Source organism: Gigantopelta aegis, chromosome 2 (genome assembly GCF_016097555.1).
Source record: "Gigantopelta aegis isolate Gae_Host chromosome 2, Gae_host_genome, whole genome shotgun sequence".
In the NCBI taxonomy this organism is placed as follows: domain Eukaryota; kingdom Metazoa; phylum Mollusca; class Gastropoda; order Neomphalida; family Peltospiridae; genus Gigantopelta; species Gigantopelta aegis.
The window spans coordinates 3,246,456-3,263,431 of NC_054700.1; the positions used below are offsets into that span (position 1 = coordinate 3,246,456).

A 16,976-nucleotide genomic window follows, 5' to 3' on the forward strand; every position below is an offset into this window, starting at 1 on the left:
GTCCCGAGCGTATCCGGTTTAGAGGAGTCTTACTGTAATTGCTAATTTTGAAAATTATCTTAAACGATTTTCTGTAGACTTTCCAAAATATACATGTAATGTGTTCTGCCATGTGCCAATTTCAAATCAGCTACCAATAAAATAAAATAGTTATAAATTTTATTTTATAAATTTACTTTGAATTCATTTCATTATATTCCCCAAAAAGGAAGAAATTTGGCATTCAGCTGGTTTTTATCATTTGGCTGTGGTATAGCAAACATTATATATTTTGTGGTCTAATATATTTGCATTAGTTGCATTTTTGGTGTACTCATCATTATGTGCGTGATACATCGGAGAAAAAGTGATTCCTGTTGTGGGTCAATGTCACCACCGTGATCAATATTTCGAATAATGTAAGTCCTACTCATTAAATCATCAACTGCGGCAATTGTGGTAGATTTGGTGTCATAATGCGGACTTTACTTCTTTGGAACCAGTGTCTCTGTTTTTATTAGTGCATCCAATAAAACGGTAACCAGGCAACAGGATAAACACTGATTGACTACCCGTGCATTAGGTGTTTATCCGCCGATGTTAATGACAGTTATTGGAATTCTCTCACCAGACCGCAGGTGAAGGCAAACATTAAGGGTATGTTAATTGGAGAATGAGTCGTCGTGGCTTGTGGAAGATTCACAATCAGAAATACACTTAATTGATCTCCATCTTTGTAGATAGTCTATCCATTCTCTTGTCATTAATTGCTCTTTTAAATAAAGATATTTTCCATCATTTCTTGTGAATGGATACACTTATAAACAAGAAAACACACACACACACACCATTCCATCCCTCCCTCCTTCCACAGAAATAACCCATCCTTTATCAGTCAGATAGAATTCTTTCCTTGTGTGGATTTTAGTGGCTTGTTTACAATTAATTACTGTTTGAGATGAAGTACTTTACATTGTTTACAGGAAAGTGCTGACACACAGTGATGCTGGATACAGCTATACCTGTCCTGCATTATAACTCAGTGGTACTGTTCACCCTCAGTGGCACGGCTCGAAATGTGGTCCATTTTTTTTAAAAGATCTTAATTGGTGAAATAGAAATTCAGCTGCTAAAAAACACTTAAAAAATCGCAGGTCATGATATGCATGCTTATCTCATCTGCTATTTAGCTCATGTTTCTATTGTATTTTAATTTCATAATGAGCATCAAAAATAATTTCAAAGCTCCTAATATTTAACACACTATTTCAAACCCTCTAGTGATCTAGTGGTGTCATTACGTGGCCTGAGAATTACAACGTTCTATCTGCAATTTTTCCAAAAATGAGTTATCCATTCTATTTGATAGAAATAAAATTACCTACATAGTAAACAGTACTAGAATATAGTATTGTAAGACACAGTTGTTATATTAAAACTAACCGGCCTCAGTGGCGTATTGGTTAGGCCATCGGTCTACAGGCTGGTAGGTACTGGGTTCGGATCCCAGTCGAGGTATGGGATTTTTAATCCAGATACCGACTCCAAACCCTGAGTGAGTGCTCCGCAATGCTCAATGGGTAGGTGTAAACCACTTGCACCGACCAGTGATCCATAACTGGTTCAACAAAGGCCATGGTTTGTGCTATCCTGCCTGTGGGAAGTGCAAATAAAAGATCCCTTGCTGCTAATCGGAAAGAGTAGCCCATGTAGTGGCGACAGCGGGTTTCCTCTGAAAAATCTGTGTGGTCCGTAACCATATGTCTGATGACATATAACTATAAATAAAATGTGGTGAGTGCGTCGTTAAATAAAACATTTCTTTCTTTTTATATTAAAACTATTGCAAAGACCTCTCAATGACTCAGATATGGCAGCTACAAACTTCAAGTAGCGTTTTTCAAAAGGAGGTTTTGTGCACATAGAAACTTGTAATTCTCCACCCACTATTAAACAAAACAAACTTTAACTTTTTGATTTAGTGTTAGACATCAAATAACAGTAGTTTATGAAATGCACTTTTAAATTTTAGGCACCTTGCCTACAGGCACTTAACAATCTAAATCATCATCTGTCAACCATGCGTAATGCATTTCCTACATCTAACTGAAATCATTGAAACGTGCTCTTGTTACATTTCCATTTAATCAAATCATTTGTGCCAGTATAATAATTGTATTCCCCTTACAACAAGTCCTCCCTTCTAAGGTTTACTCAGAGCTTAAACATTTCTATGCACAACCGTGCATTTGTTGTGAATTGAGACTTAAATCACATGTACACATAATTTAGCATTTTAAAACGATCTTGAAAATGTTCGTGGCAAATCTCAACGCGATACTGAACTGAAAATGTTGCTGGGAAATAAATAATTGTGGACAGCTTTATGTAGGTCATGCGACATGTTGCTCCTGCAGTGACAGTGCTTTAATCATTGAACTGCTTTAATGAAGATACGTCTTACTTTAATCACTGAAGAAAGGTCATTGCAAGAAAAGAAATGTGTGACCCTTTTCTGTGATGGTGAACTGAAAATAACCGATCACTTAGTGTAAATGAGTTCAGATGTCATTAGTAATGTCAGCCAGTGCTTTAGCTTATAGATTTTGATTTTGTTCTTCACTGGCGGTATACTGTCGATACATTACGGTAATAACCAATTAATAGTGTGGAGGTAATGTAGTGTACAGTATCACAATTGGAACACCAATACCAAAATAACAAAATGCAATGATTTCAATAATTAATACGATATAATGTCAAAAATACAGCAAACTCACTACTGGTATTTACAAACTTGATAAAATATGATTGTAAAATTTTATATTATTATTTTTCTTAAAATATATAAAATAGCCCTTTCTGCTGTTTGGTAACAATAATGTGGAAACAGTTGATTCCCCCCCCCCCCCCCCCCCCCATTGTTTATAGACCAAGTGTTATATAATACCATATGTTACCCACCTAATGCATAGTTTTATGGTTTTACTTAATACATAAATGGGTTTGTGTCCTATAAAATATCTGCACCAGGTTTGGTTTCATTATGCAAACCATTTTCCTTTTTTGTCATACCGCATTCTGACACTCATTAGAAAGGAATGAATGAATGAATGAATGAATGAATGAATGAATGAATGAATGAATGTTTAACGACACCTTTTCACAAAAATAAATATCGACTATTAGGTGTCAAACAAAAACGTTCGTATGTCAATATGATGACACATTAGTGACATTGATGGCACACTAGAGACATACCTGTTGTATTGATGATACATTAAAGAAATTGATGGCACATTAGAGACATATTGATGGCACATTAGAAACATTGATGGCATTAGAGACATATTGATGACACATTAGAGACATATTGATGGCACATTAGAAACATATTGATGACACATTAGAGACATATTGATGACACATTAGAGACATATTGATAATGCATTAGACATTGATGGCACATTAGAGACATATTGATGGCACATTAGAGACATTGATGATGCATTAGAGACATTGATGACACATAAAGGCATATTGATGACACATTAGAGACATTGATGGCACATTAGAGACATATTGATGTCACATTAGAGACATTGATAATGCATTAGACATTGATGGCACATTAGAGACATGTTGATAGCACATTAGAGACATATTGATGACACATTAGAAACATCAATGACACATTAGAGACATATTGATGGCACATTAGAGACATGTTGATAGCACATTAGAGACATGTTGATGGCACATTAGAGACATATTGATAATGCATTAGACATATTGATGGCACATTAGAGACATTGATGACACATTAGAGACATATTGATGACACATTAGAGACATATTGATGACACATTAGAGACATATTGATAATGCATTAGAGACATATTGATGATGCATTAGAGCCATATTGATGATGCATTAGACATGTTGATGGCACATTAGAGACATGTTGATGGCACATTAGAGACATATTGATGACACATTAGTGACATATTGATGGCACATTAGAGACATTGATGACACATTAGTGACATATTGATGGCACATTAGAGACATATTGATGGCACATTAGTGACATATTGATGACACATTAGAGACATATTGATGGCACATTAGTGACATATTGATGGCACATTAGTGACATATTGATGACACATTAGAGACATATTGATGGCACATTAGAGACATTGATGACACATTAGTGACATATTGATGGTACATTAGATACATTGATGACACATTAGACATATTGATGACACATTAGTGACATATTGATGGCACATTAGTGACATATTGATGACACATTAGAGACATATTGATGGCACATTAGAGACATTGATGTCACATTAGAGACATATTGATGACACATTTGTGACATTGATGGTACATTAGAAACATTGATGACACATTAGAGAAATATTGATGACACATTAGTGACATATTGATGCCACATTAGAGACATTGATGACGCATTAGAGACATATTGATGACACATTAGAGACATGTTGATGGCACATTAGAGACATATTGATGATGCATTAGAGACATAGATGACGCATTAGAGACATATTGATGACACATTAGAGACATGTTGATGGAACATTAGAGACATATTGATGATGCATTAGAGACAGATGACACATTAGAGACATATTGATGACACATTAGTGACATATTGCTGAGACATTAGAGACATTGATGACACATTAGTGACATATTGATGGCACATTAGAGACATTGATAACACATTAGAGACATATTGATGACACATTAGTGACATATTGATGGCACATTAGAGACATTGATGACACATTAGTGACATATTGATGGCACATTAGTGACATATTGATGGCACATTAGTGACATATTGATGGCACATTAGTGACATATTGATGGCACATTAGAGACAATGATGACACATTAGAGACATTGATGACACATTAGTGACATATTGATGGCACATTAGAGACATATTGATGGCACATTAGACATTAATGACAGAAAGTCATATTGATGACCTAATGTTCACAAACTAGAAGCTTGTTCATCCTTATAAACTATTGACATCACAATATCCATAACATTTTTATCATGTCATAAAGATAGCTTCAAATAATATAATATTTATGTAACTATTTAATATAAATCATGTAAATAATAAATGTTTATGCAGACATTCAGTTTTGAAAACCCAGGAGAATGAAAAAATCACATTTCAAAATGTGGAGGAGGGGGAAATAGCACTCCTACAAATAATCACTGCTAGGAGAGACGAAGTGTGGCTTATTGATATGAGTGGTGTGTGGCTTATTGATATGAGTGGTTTGTGGCTTATTGAAATGAGGGATGTGTGGCTTATTGATATGATTGGTGTGTGGCTTATTGAAATGAGTGGTGAGTGGCTTATTGATATGAGGGGTGTGGCTTATTGATATGAGTGGTGTGTGGCTTATTGATACGAGTTGTGTGTGGCTTATTGATATGAGGGGTGTGGCTTATTGATATGATGGATGTGACTTATTGATATGAGGGGTGTGTGGCTTATTGATGTGAATGGTGTATGGTTTATTGATATGAGGGGTGTGTGGTTTGTTCATACAAAGGGTGGTGTGGCTTATTGATGTGAGGGTTGTGTGATTTGTTCATATGAGGGGTGTGTGGTTTGTTTATATGAGGGGTGTGTGGTTTGTTCATATGAGGGGTGTGTGGTTTGTTCATATGAGGTGTGTGTGTGTTCATATGAGGGTGTGTGGTTTGTTCATATGCGGGGTGTGTGGTTTGTTTATATGAGGGGTGTGTGGTTTGTTCATATGAGGGTGTGTGGTTTGTTCATATCAGGGGTGTGTGGTTTGTTCATATGAGGGTGTGTGGTTTGTTCATATGAAGGGTGTGTGGCTTACTGGCAGAAAGCCTGATAGCTTTATCATTTATGGTATGATTTATTCTTATGAGGGAAGGGTATGGTTTATTCATACAAGAGTGTGGTTTATTCATATGAGGGTGTATTTGGTTTATTCATGTGAGGGAAGGGTGTGGTTTATTCATATGAGGGAAGGATGTGGTTTATTCATATGAGGGAAGGGTGTGGTTTATTCATATGAGGGTGTGGTTTATTCATGTGAGAGAAGGGTGTGGTTTATTCATATGAGGGAAGGGTGTGGTTTATTCATATGAGGGTGTGGTTTATTCATGTGAGGGAAGGGTGTGGTTTATTCATATGAAGGAAGGGTGTGGTTTATTCATATGAGGGAAGGGTGTGGTTTATTCATATGACAGTGTGGTTTATTCATGTCTCTCATCCATCAGATTGAATTGACGGCCATGCAAGTGCAGTTGATTTTTTGTAACCCGTGTTTGCTGTATGTTTCAGGCTGCCTCTGCCATGGGTGATATTCAGCTCCATTTACGGCGGCATTCCGTACAGCGTCACCAGTAGAGGACTGCTCTGTTCCATAATCTTGCTGTTCCTGATGCTTCTCATTCTGATCATCACCATTGCTGCTTGCAAGTGGAAGCTCAGTCGGAGACTCGGTGTGTGCATGTTTGGTTTCTATTTCATTTTCGTCACCTTGAGCGTCCTACTGGAATTCAACATTATCCAGTGTCCACAGATGTAACACATCTCGGATTGGACCCGTACCTGTGTCTGGCCAATGGTACCATTGTTACGACTGTTAGTGCATCGGCTGACCTGCAGTAACACCCATCCAGTTATTAATCTTGGAGTGTGCGTGCATCTACAGTGTGTGACATCAGAAATGGCAGGGGTTTTGGGGGAGGTGGTGAACACAGTTTTTTCAAGTTAAAAATTTACTTTTAAAATTATGCCAGAAGCAGATTAATTATTGGATGGGGGTGGAGTGATGGAGGGGGGATAACATCTGCCTGTCTGTAACACCTGTCCTTTTAAGATACATTTTTTTTCTTTTTCTGTGATTAACGTAAATGTATTTTGAGGGGTTGGGGATGTAGTGATTTGTTCTCTCAGCATTTATAACAGGTTTGAACTGTGTAAATTTAATTATTTTGAGAGGTCATGTTAAAAAATATTATTGTCTCGAGTCCACTTGCTAAATGAAGAGGAGTTTTGAAATGCTCATTTGCTGGGTGTCGGAGGTACAGCTTATGTTCTGCCATCCCCTAACTTTCCCATAAACATTGGCATACAAATAACTAGTAAAATCTAGTTAAATTTACACAATTTTCTGCACAGCCCTGGTTGTCATGTTTAATATAACTGCCATTCTTGTATTATAATTAGGTCACTGCCATCTGTCTCTTGTCGTGTATTGCAGAGTCATTGTATGTCGTCGACATATTGTAACCAGACACTGGAATTGTGTGTTTTATTTTAGGATTCTGCCAGATTGATAAACATGATTTAATATAGACATGTTGCGATTCCGTGTCATAATCTTGCATTTTCCTATCCAAAATCTGGGATTCATGGAGCACGGAATCATGCTATGGAGCACGGAATCATGCTAAGTTCACAGCCTGATAACTTAACATATCTCAGTAACAACCTAACAGATCTCGGTAACCGTTTACAGGTGTGTGAAGGCCTTGACAGCTGATGTTCAGTATCTGGGCGTAATAAATACTCTGTACTTCTTTTTTCTGCTTCTAGTCGGACCATTTAGATCCACTCAGCGATATACCTGGCATCAAATGTATACTCTGTCTTGCATATTTAAACACTGAATGGATTTGTGCAAGCCAGTGACATCGTTACAGTGGTGATCTATTTGTAAGAGACCATATGCAAATTGCAATTCCATGTAATATAAAACAACTGTTTATATGTCTGTTGCTGTGTAAAACCCAAGTAAAATATGTTTCTTCGTTAACCTGTAGATAGAAGAGTCCCACCCCACCCCATTGAGGTAGAAGAGTCCCACCCCACCCCATTGAGGTAGAGGTGGATAACAGTAATTAACAGACTGTAAATGTAATTTATTTAGCGGGGGGGGGGGGGGGGAGGAATCTGATCAGTGGTTGAGATATGTGTATGAAGGCTATTACACAAGGAACATGTATGTACCTTTATGGTGTGGTAACGTTCAGGCAAGCTCTCCTGGGCAACCCAGAAGTCCAGGTGAGTGTGCAGGATTTTTTTTTTACCAGGGATAGGGTCTAGACTGGTGAGTGACGTTTATAGGGGAGGGTCATGCTCCCCTGGAAAAATGTATTGAAAAAGGAAATTTGCTTGAGCACAGAGAGGTTTTGACCCCCAAAACCCATCCCACGTACAGTCTGAGCCAGAGTTAGAAGTGAAAAGTGTCAAACAAAACACATTTGTAAATAGGAATAATATGTTAGAATAAAAAGTGATGTTACTCTAGGATAGAGCGGTGAGATTGCAGCTTTTAATTATAAGTGGAGAGTAATGAGGCTACGTCATTAAGACGACCTTGTCAGGTGATATAATAAAATAAAAACTAACAGAACAGCTGTCCACAGTTTAATTACATGCAGGGAACCTATTATCCTCGATTATCTTGTCATTTCATTCCAACTTTTTTTTCTTGTATCCAGTTAAGATTGAAGCGCGTGATTCTAGGCACACATTTCAGCCATCTAGGCAGTCTGTCCATATAAAAAGGGTTATTAGGGAGCATTTTGTTTTCAAAATCTTGATTAGCCATATTTCTAATCAGTTGAAAATAGATTAGCAACTTCTGTTTAATGATTAAAATTTATGTAGGGATCACTGAAACTTGCGTAGCGAATCGCGATACTGAACAAAATGTTCCCTGGTTATGTAATGATGTAATGATCAGTTGTTAATGAGAGAGGTGTGTGTAGTGGCTTAACACCTCTAGGTGGAAACCTGTACCAGGATGCGAACTCAGTATCTACCAGGCTGATGGCTTAACCACTGCATAAGTCTGTGTAGCAGCTGTCCAGAATAAAGTATGTGCCTTTAACATGTGATGTCAGATATTTGTTTAGGCGATCTCATTGGTTAGTAATTATTATAACTAGCCAATAAAATTAAAGGTACTGATCTATATATATTGTTTTGGGGGTTGGGTTTTTTGCATTCAAAAATATTTTTAAAATATATCCTTTGTTATGTTAACTTACCACTATTGAGGTAATAAATATATTTTATGAAATGTTATAGATTATATATATATATATATAATATATATATATATATATATATATATATATATTGTATGCCCGAAAAAGAAAATTGCACATGATCTGCACATGCAGGTGATAAGGTGATGTGTATGAGGAATATGTGGGTATGTGATGTGATCTGTAATTTGTTACAGGTGATAATATGTATTAGTGTTCTTCATGTGATATTAAACTGCAGGACTGTGATCAGCCTTTCTTGTATTACGCAGAATCTCCGAAGGTGTTATTGTTATAAGCCCCAGTTAGAGAAGCTTACTGATATAGCATGTAGCTGTTCGGCTTATCCGTCCCTTCCATACGTAATGGTATGTATGTACATACATCCATCCATCCACACTGTGTTTAGTGAAATGTTTAAATTCAGTACAGTCTGCACCGTGTTGAGCACTGCACAATTCACAGCAGTGGATTAAGAGCATGGACCATCTGGTTTTTTCTTTGTTACTATATTATTAATTCTAAATGTGTTAAGAATACAATGAAGAGTTCATTTCCAAAATGCTGTGTATCCGTTTACATCGTTTTGAGAGAAAAATGATTTTGTTACATCATGACATGGCGTATATCAAACGAAGCAGTTTCCACATCCTGTTTGGTGGGCGGAGATCACAGTTTGACAGAAACGTGCTTGTCGTGTTGCCGAGTTGTTGTGACATCAGGGTACCTGAACAGCTGACTTCGGAATCTCGAAATTGGCGTTTACATTGTAACATGTTTTGGAATCAACTTTTCATATTTTATCAGGTTTTAACAAAAATTAAAAAAATTATTATGTTTATGTGTACATAATTCATATATAGCTTCTAGACAAAAAAACTTGAATTTACTTATCAACAGCTGTCCATTTGCTTATAAAACTATAGCCCATTCCAATAAAAAAAATTCAGGTAATTTTTTTTGTTTTTATCAGTAATTTCAATTGGGCTTGATGTAAAAATAAAAAAATAATAATATGTTTTTGAAATAAAAATTGTTAAAACTGGTCAAGATATCAATAAAACAGCAATATATTGAGTATACTCAACCCACAGTGAAGAACATTGAGTTTGAAATTTTTAGTTCTCTTTTTAAATAAAAAAACATTCTGCATACATACAAAATGCATCTCCAGCTAGAGACACATTAACAAAACAACAATCAAACAGAATTGAGTAGGATGGACTAAACAAATACCCACAACTGGTACATGTATATCAAAGGCCGCAGTATGTGCTACATGTATATCAAAGGCCGCAGTATGTGCTACATGTATCTTGTCTGCGAGATGGTGTATATAAAAGATCCCTTGCTACTAATGGAAAAATGTAGCAGGGTTTCCTCTTAAAGACTATATGTCTAAATTACTGAATGTTTGACATCCAATAACCAATGATTAATAAATCAATGTGCTCTAGTGTTGTCGGTGAACCAAACAAAACTTTAAACTTGAATCAAGATAATGTAATTTGAAGCTACACAGCCTTCTTACTATGGGTGAGTGTCGAGGTTTTATATATATATATATATATACATACATGTATATATATATACCGACCAGTGTTTTTACACATTGCAAATAAAAAGGGAATTTTTTTTTATTTCCTAAACAGTTTCCCATTGCTTCATATGTCAAGCCAAATTGGAATAATTGACAAAAAACACTTGGAATATTTTTGTCGGGAACAAGGAATAGTTGAAGGATCAAGAAGAACTATTTCTTGAAATGATGTCCCAGTGGATTATTTAATAATCAGCAATTATTAAAGAAATCAGTGGGGTAAGCTAGAAAACTGTCGGATGAGTACATTTGTGTTTTTGCTGGAAGTTAATTGCCGTGATAATTTCTGTACCGTTGTTTTTGTGTTGCATTTACCATTAGATAAACATCTCAAGGTGCAGTCGAGAGAGGTGCACATGCCCATGGGGTCATGAATCAACGCATTTGATTCCCCTTCGGCACTTTCATTAGAATTTGTTTCCCATTCCAACATGTTTGGCATGATACTTGTAGGTATATTACCAGATCATGGGGTTTTTTTTGCTTGCAGGAAATTGATGTCATTGTTGATAATGGAAGATACCTAGTCTATGCAAGGGCAGTGGGTTTATAATGCTAGTAGCGACTTTACTAGACTAATGCATGTGCTGGCGTGTCATTTAGCATTCATTCCTTTCATTACAAAATCCATTGACTTGCCCACTTAATGTATATGTATTTTCCATTCATTTGTTACAAGTTTAATATTTTTAAAATTTGGGGGGGGGGGGGGTTGGGGGGGGAGAAATAGTTGTATGTGTAAAGAAAAGAAATAAATGACAATCATTTATTTTGATTATTGTTGGATTTTAATGCTTCTTTTGCTTTTTTATTTTTTATTTATTTATTATATTATTCTTATAATATTTCTTTTTTACAATTAATCAGTTTATGTTTTTTGTTTGTTTTATTTCCGTAGTGATAATTGTTATTGTTTTAAACAATTTTAAAAGAGTTCTTTTTATCTTAGGTCATACCATTCTTACATTTTAATTCATATATATATGTATGCGTTGTTTGATTAAAATCATAAATAGAACTATGATATGCATCATGTTGTTGCCAAATATTATTTTACATTACTGCATACAAAAAACTGAATTTTGTTCCTTAAGTGCTAAAAGATGTATATAATGCTTGTTGAAAAGTAGTGTGTAATGTTTTTATTATTATTAGATAGGTGTGATTTATTTGTTTATGAAGGCTGTGATTCCGACACTGCACATTCAGGCTGCACATATGTAAAATTAATTCCTTAACTTGTTTTTGTTTTTGTTTTTTTTACACTTTGCCATGTAAAAAGTCCAGTAAATTTTGTGGCTGTTCAACAATTATGTAACACTCTAGAAGGCAACGGGTATCATGGGATACATTACAGAATGTTATGGGGAGAAAGGGGATGTTTTTCAGGATTTATGTAACGTTTTTAAAAACAATTGTTTGATTTTTATTTACGAGGTAAAATTTAGCCAGTCACCTCCATTTTGTTCTTTAACAAATAATATTTTTTATTACACATTTATTACCAAACAACACAAACTTAAATAGAAAATCCAATAATATTTTAATATTTGTCAAATTAATTAAGTTATAATGACAGGAAAAGTGGGGTGAGATTGGGTGGGCAGGGTGGGGGGTATTGATGACCTTTAGGTGATTTAGAGTGGGCAGTGATCTCAGTATTGCACAACATTACAACGTTGAAGAAGGACAAACAAAATTGCCACATTTTGGGTTAACTAATTGTTGAATGTCCTGGGTTTTTGGTGATTAAAGGTTTTTTAGTAACAAATATTTACACTTAGAGCCAAATATTTCCTTATATTTGGTGGCAATTATTAATATAATACTATTGTTGTATTTAGTTTGAAAGTGTTTCCTTTGTTATTTAATTCACTTTGAAGTTCTGTCATATGTAGATTTTAATAACACTGTATTTATATATCTACACCAATGGATCGAGGGTCTTCTCTGGACCATAAAAAATTATTGTTAGCAATGTCGCAAGTTTGCTTCAAAATATGTACCCAAATTCTGTTTTTGTTAGATGAACGAAATACAATGAAATGAGGCTAATTAAAGATATTATTAAACTTACATATATATCTTGTGTGTTTTTTTAAATATATATTTGGTAAATTTATTATGCCTAATTTAGGATAAAAGCAGTATCTCAAGACATTAACTAGTTAGTTACTCTCTCCATATATATATATATATATATATATATATATATATATATATATACAGTCAAACCTGTCCTAGCGGCCACCTGTACTCAGTGGTCACCTGCCTTAAGCGGTCACTTTTTTCCCTCCCAAACGATTTATAATGTAAATGCACCTGTAATAAGCGGTCACCTGTCTAACGTGGCCAGCGGCCACCTAAATCGGATCCGAAATCGCTAAAAGACCTGTATTAAGCGGCCACAGTAAAGTTTTACTATTATATAAAAGGGATATTTTAACAACAGCGATAAGGTGCAACAAATAGCCGATCTTCACACCTTGAGGAATACTAGAACCCATTCAGTCCTGACATCTCTACTGTGTATCAATAAAAAAAATACGTCTCTGCAACACATCTAATTGCATCTGAGCAGGCGACGCTTGACATTTGTAGATTCACTTATTATGACAATACACCACATGGAGTAGGAATTAAATAATTAAATGGAAAAAGAAAAGAAAACAAAACGGTTAATTTAATACACTCCATTTGCATTATTTTTGAAGGAGACGACATGTCAAAAGTTGATTTATAGTCAAGCGTGAAGCACACATTCGTTAATTAGCAGTACAGACGGTAAAACAAGAAACAAAAACAAATGTTTTAAAGACTATATATGTGGCAACCTGTACTCGGCGGCCACCTGTCTTAAGCGGCCACTTTTATCTACTCCCTTGTGTGACCGCTTAAGACAGGTTTGACTGTATACATGCATATACATATACATATACATATACACATACACATACACATACACACACACACACACACACACACACACACACACACACACATACACATATACATATACACATACACATATATATATACACACAACCTGTAAATGGCAATTTACACATTTGAAACAGTTTGTAATCTGTACAGAGAGTGCAATATTTATAACGTAAAACACATTTCTGCATTTTGTATGTACTTGGTTGCTATATGTTTGGGAGAATTGCAATATCACAGTTGTTGAAACTGGTTTTGGGGATTTTTTTGGAATTCTGGATGTTAATCATCTGTACAGTGTTTTCTGAGGATTTTGCTGTTTGTCCAATAGCTTCCATATTCTCTATCCAAAAACAGGTAAAGCATTCGCTTGATGCACAGTCGGTCTAGGATTGATCCCCGTCGGCGGACCCATTGGGCTATATTCTCGTTCCAGCCAGTGCTCCACAACTGGTGTAACAAAAGCCGTGGTATGTACTATCCTGTCTGTGGGATGGTGTATATAAAAGATCCCTTGCTGCTAATTGAAAAAGAGTAGCCCATGAAGTGACGACAGCAAGTTTCGTCTCAATATCTCTGTGGTCTTTAACCATATGTCTGACGCCATATAACCGTAAATGTGTTCAGTGCATCATTAAATAAAACATTTCGTTCCTTCTATCCAAAAACATACAATAAGCTTCCCGCTGATGCTTTGCAACCATTCTGATGGGGGGGGGGGGGGGGGGGGGGGTCTGTCAGTTTAGACCATTGGGCAACTCTAACCCTACAGTCAATCTTGATACCTGACCACATCAATATTAACATTTTCGGATTTAAATAAACAAACAAAAAACAAAAAACCCCAATTGTAACCCACTTTTATATCTAAGTTAGAAATAAAGGTGAACGACCTGACATATTTATTTTCTATGTAAAACGTAGTCTTCCACCAACCTTTCCTAGTTAAACATTATTGATGAGGTATTTCTGGCTTGCTAACTGATTGCTCTGATATTCTGCATGGGAGTGTTCCTGATTATATTCTCTTCAATATGTTGTGTGCAGAAAAATCGATGCGATTAAGAGAGAAAAAAATCCAGCTAATTTTCTAATTGGTTTAGATTAATGGTTATAATAGAAAAAATAGCTGCACTGTTAATATTTGCCTTTCTGCTCGGTGGAGGAAAGGAAAGGAATGTTTGTTTAACACCATCACAGCACATTCTAATATACATGTATATGGCTATTTACAAGAAGAAGTTTGCTTTGTTTAACAACACCACTAGAACATATTGATTTATTAATCATTGGCTATTGGATGTCAAACATATGGTCTTTTTTATACAGTCCTAGAGAGGAAACCCACTACATTTTTCCATTAGTAGCAAAGGATCTTTTATATGCACCATCCATGCACAGACAGGATAGCACATACCACGGCCTTTGATATACCAGTCGTGGTGCACTGGCTGGAATAAGAAATAGCCCAATGGGCCCACCGACAGAGATCAATTCTAGATTGACTACGCATTAGGCATTTTGCTTTACCACTGGGCTACGTCCCACCCTCTGGCTAGTTAGTGTCCCACATAAAATGGAGACATTAAAATGACATATCCTAGTTTCAGCCCATAAAAATTAACACTAAGTTTAGTTAATCTACAAACCTGTAACACATTTGGATAAAGTTACAATTGAGTGAAACATGAGTCTGTGACTTTGAAATGGTGAAATACCCTCTAAAAATAGACTAAAACTTGACTCGATAACTGTTACTTCTCAGACACACGTGCGTTTTTAAAAATATGAGAAATGCATTTTGTGATATTAAAAACACTCAGATGACCAAAAACACTTTGAAAGTATGGAAATGGATAATCTAAACAATAAAATCTAAGTAAAATATGATATCAGTTACCAAAAACAGCTCTAATAATAAAAAATATGTCTTAGTGTTTAAAAACTATGCTATGTCCCTGTAATACTCGAGAGAAAGAGAGAGACCTGCTCAGATTGACAAACAGAGCAAGGGAGGAAACCACTGCCACCAAACTACTGAAAAATCATGAATAGAGCTTTTGTATTTTCTTCAAAAACAGAACAGTTAATGGTCATTGTCATATGATTAATGTACACGTTCAGAACAAACTGTTGTAGCACACACCTGTCATGGGCGCATGTCATGGGTGCAGGTGTCAACTCTCGCAGGCTTCTTCATCCATGACAGGAAAGGGTGGGGTGGAGGGAGAGACAGGGTCACCCGTGCTGGCATGTTCAAGAGAGCACAAACAGCCCTACCAGGGTTGGTAGCGGGTCAAGGGGGTTGGTTTTTGTGCTATTGAATTTGCAAATATCCCATAGGAATAAAGTCAAATAGAAATGTTGTGAATTTTCTTGAGAGTAATTTTGACATATTATTTAGAGTGCTTCGCTGACATTGAAAATGGAGCTAAAATGGTTGAATTGACTTACTTGTAGTTGATTGAAAGGTTGCTGGAACCTTTCCTCCTTGCTGGAGGTGCATGTGGTTGTTGGGCTCCCATCTGATTAGTCCTTCAGATGATGCAGCCATTGAGTGACAGAACAATTGATACAAGTCAAGGTCTTTTATGTACCATTTGGGGAGGAGGGGGGGGGAGAGGGCACTGGTTGTGACAGACACCCACCTTGAAATGATGTTTAAATATTAAAACTTGTTTATTATCTGAAAACCATAAGTGGGAATAGCCTGTTTTGGTTATCAGGCTCTCAATTGGGTTCCATAGGTGCGCTGTGATTAGTCCTTCGGATGATGCGGCCATTGAGTGACTGAACAATCAATACAAACCAAGGCTTTTTATTTACCATTTGTGGAGCACTGCTTGGGACAGTCCCCCAACCTCTGCCTCACCCCTAGTCCATTTCTGGAATGTTTAAATATTAAAACTAGTTTATTATCTGAAAACCATAAGTGGGAATAGCCTGTTTTGGTTATCAGGCTCTCAATATATATGCACTCCGCAACCCCCAGATGGCACATACCACAGTGGCAGTGCTGAGGTGAAATGCACATACCACAGTGGCAGTGCTGAGGTGAAAATGTAGCAGATTTTCTCTGAAGAAACTGGGGACGGGACGTAACCGTAACTAAGTAGTAAAGCGCTCGCTTGATGTGCGGTCAGTTTGGGATCGATCCCCATCAGTAGGACCATTGGGCTCCAGCCAGTGCACCACGAGTGGTACATCAAAGGCTGTGGTATGTGCTATCCTGTCTATGGGATTGTGCATATAAAAGATCCCTTGCTGCTAATCAAAAAGAGTAGCCCATGAAGTGGCGACAACGGGTTTCCTCTCTCATATCAGTCTGGTCCTTAACCGTATGTCCGACACT

General features: G+C 36.3%; 1 protein-coding gene across 5 annotated transcripts in view; it reads left to right on the plus strand.

The window, feature by feature from the left end:
• LOC121379874 (sodium/potassium/calcium exchanger 2-like) overlaps positions 1-12,760 on the plus strand; it is a 132,227-nt gene extending 119,467 nt beyond the window's left edge. For 4 of the 5 annotated variants that reach the window (XM_041508545.1, XM_041508537.1, XM_041508562.1 and 1 more), the window contains one exon: positions 6,365-12,760. In XM_041508545.1, coding sequence (XP_041364479.1) covers positions 6,365-6,611 — 247 coding nt within the window. In that variant the 3' untranslated portion in view covers positions 6,612-12,760. The remainder of the gene's footprint in view (positions 1-6,364) is intronic. The other variant, XM_041508553.1, reaches the window with a different exon arrangement.
• The last annotated feature ends 4,216 nt before the right edge of the window (positions 12,761-16,976 follow it).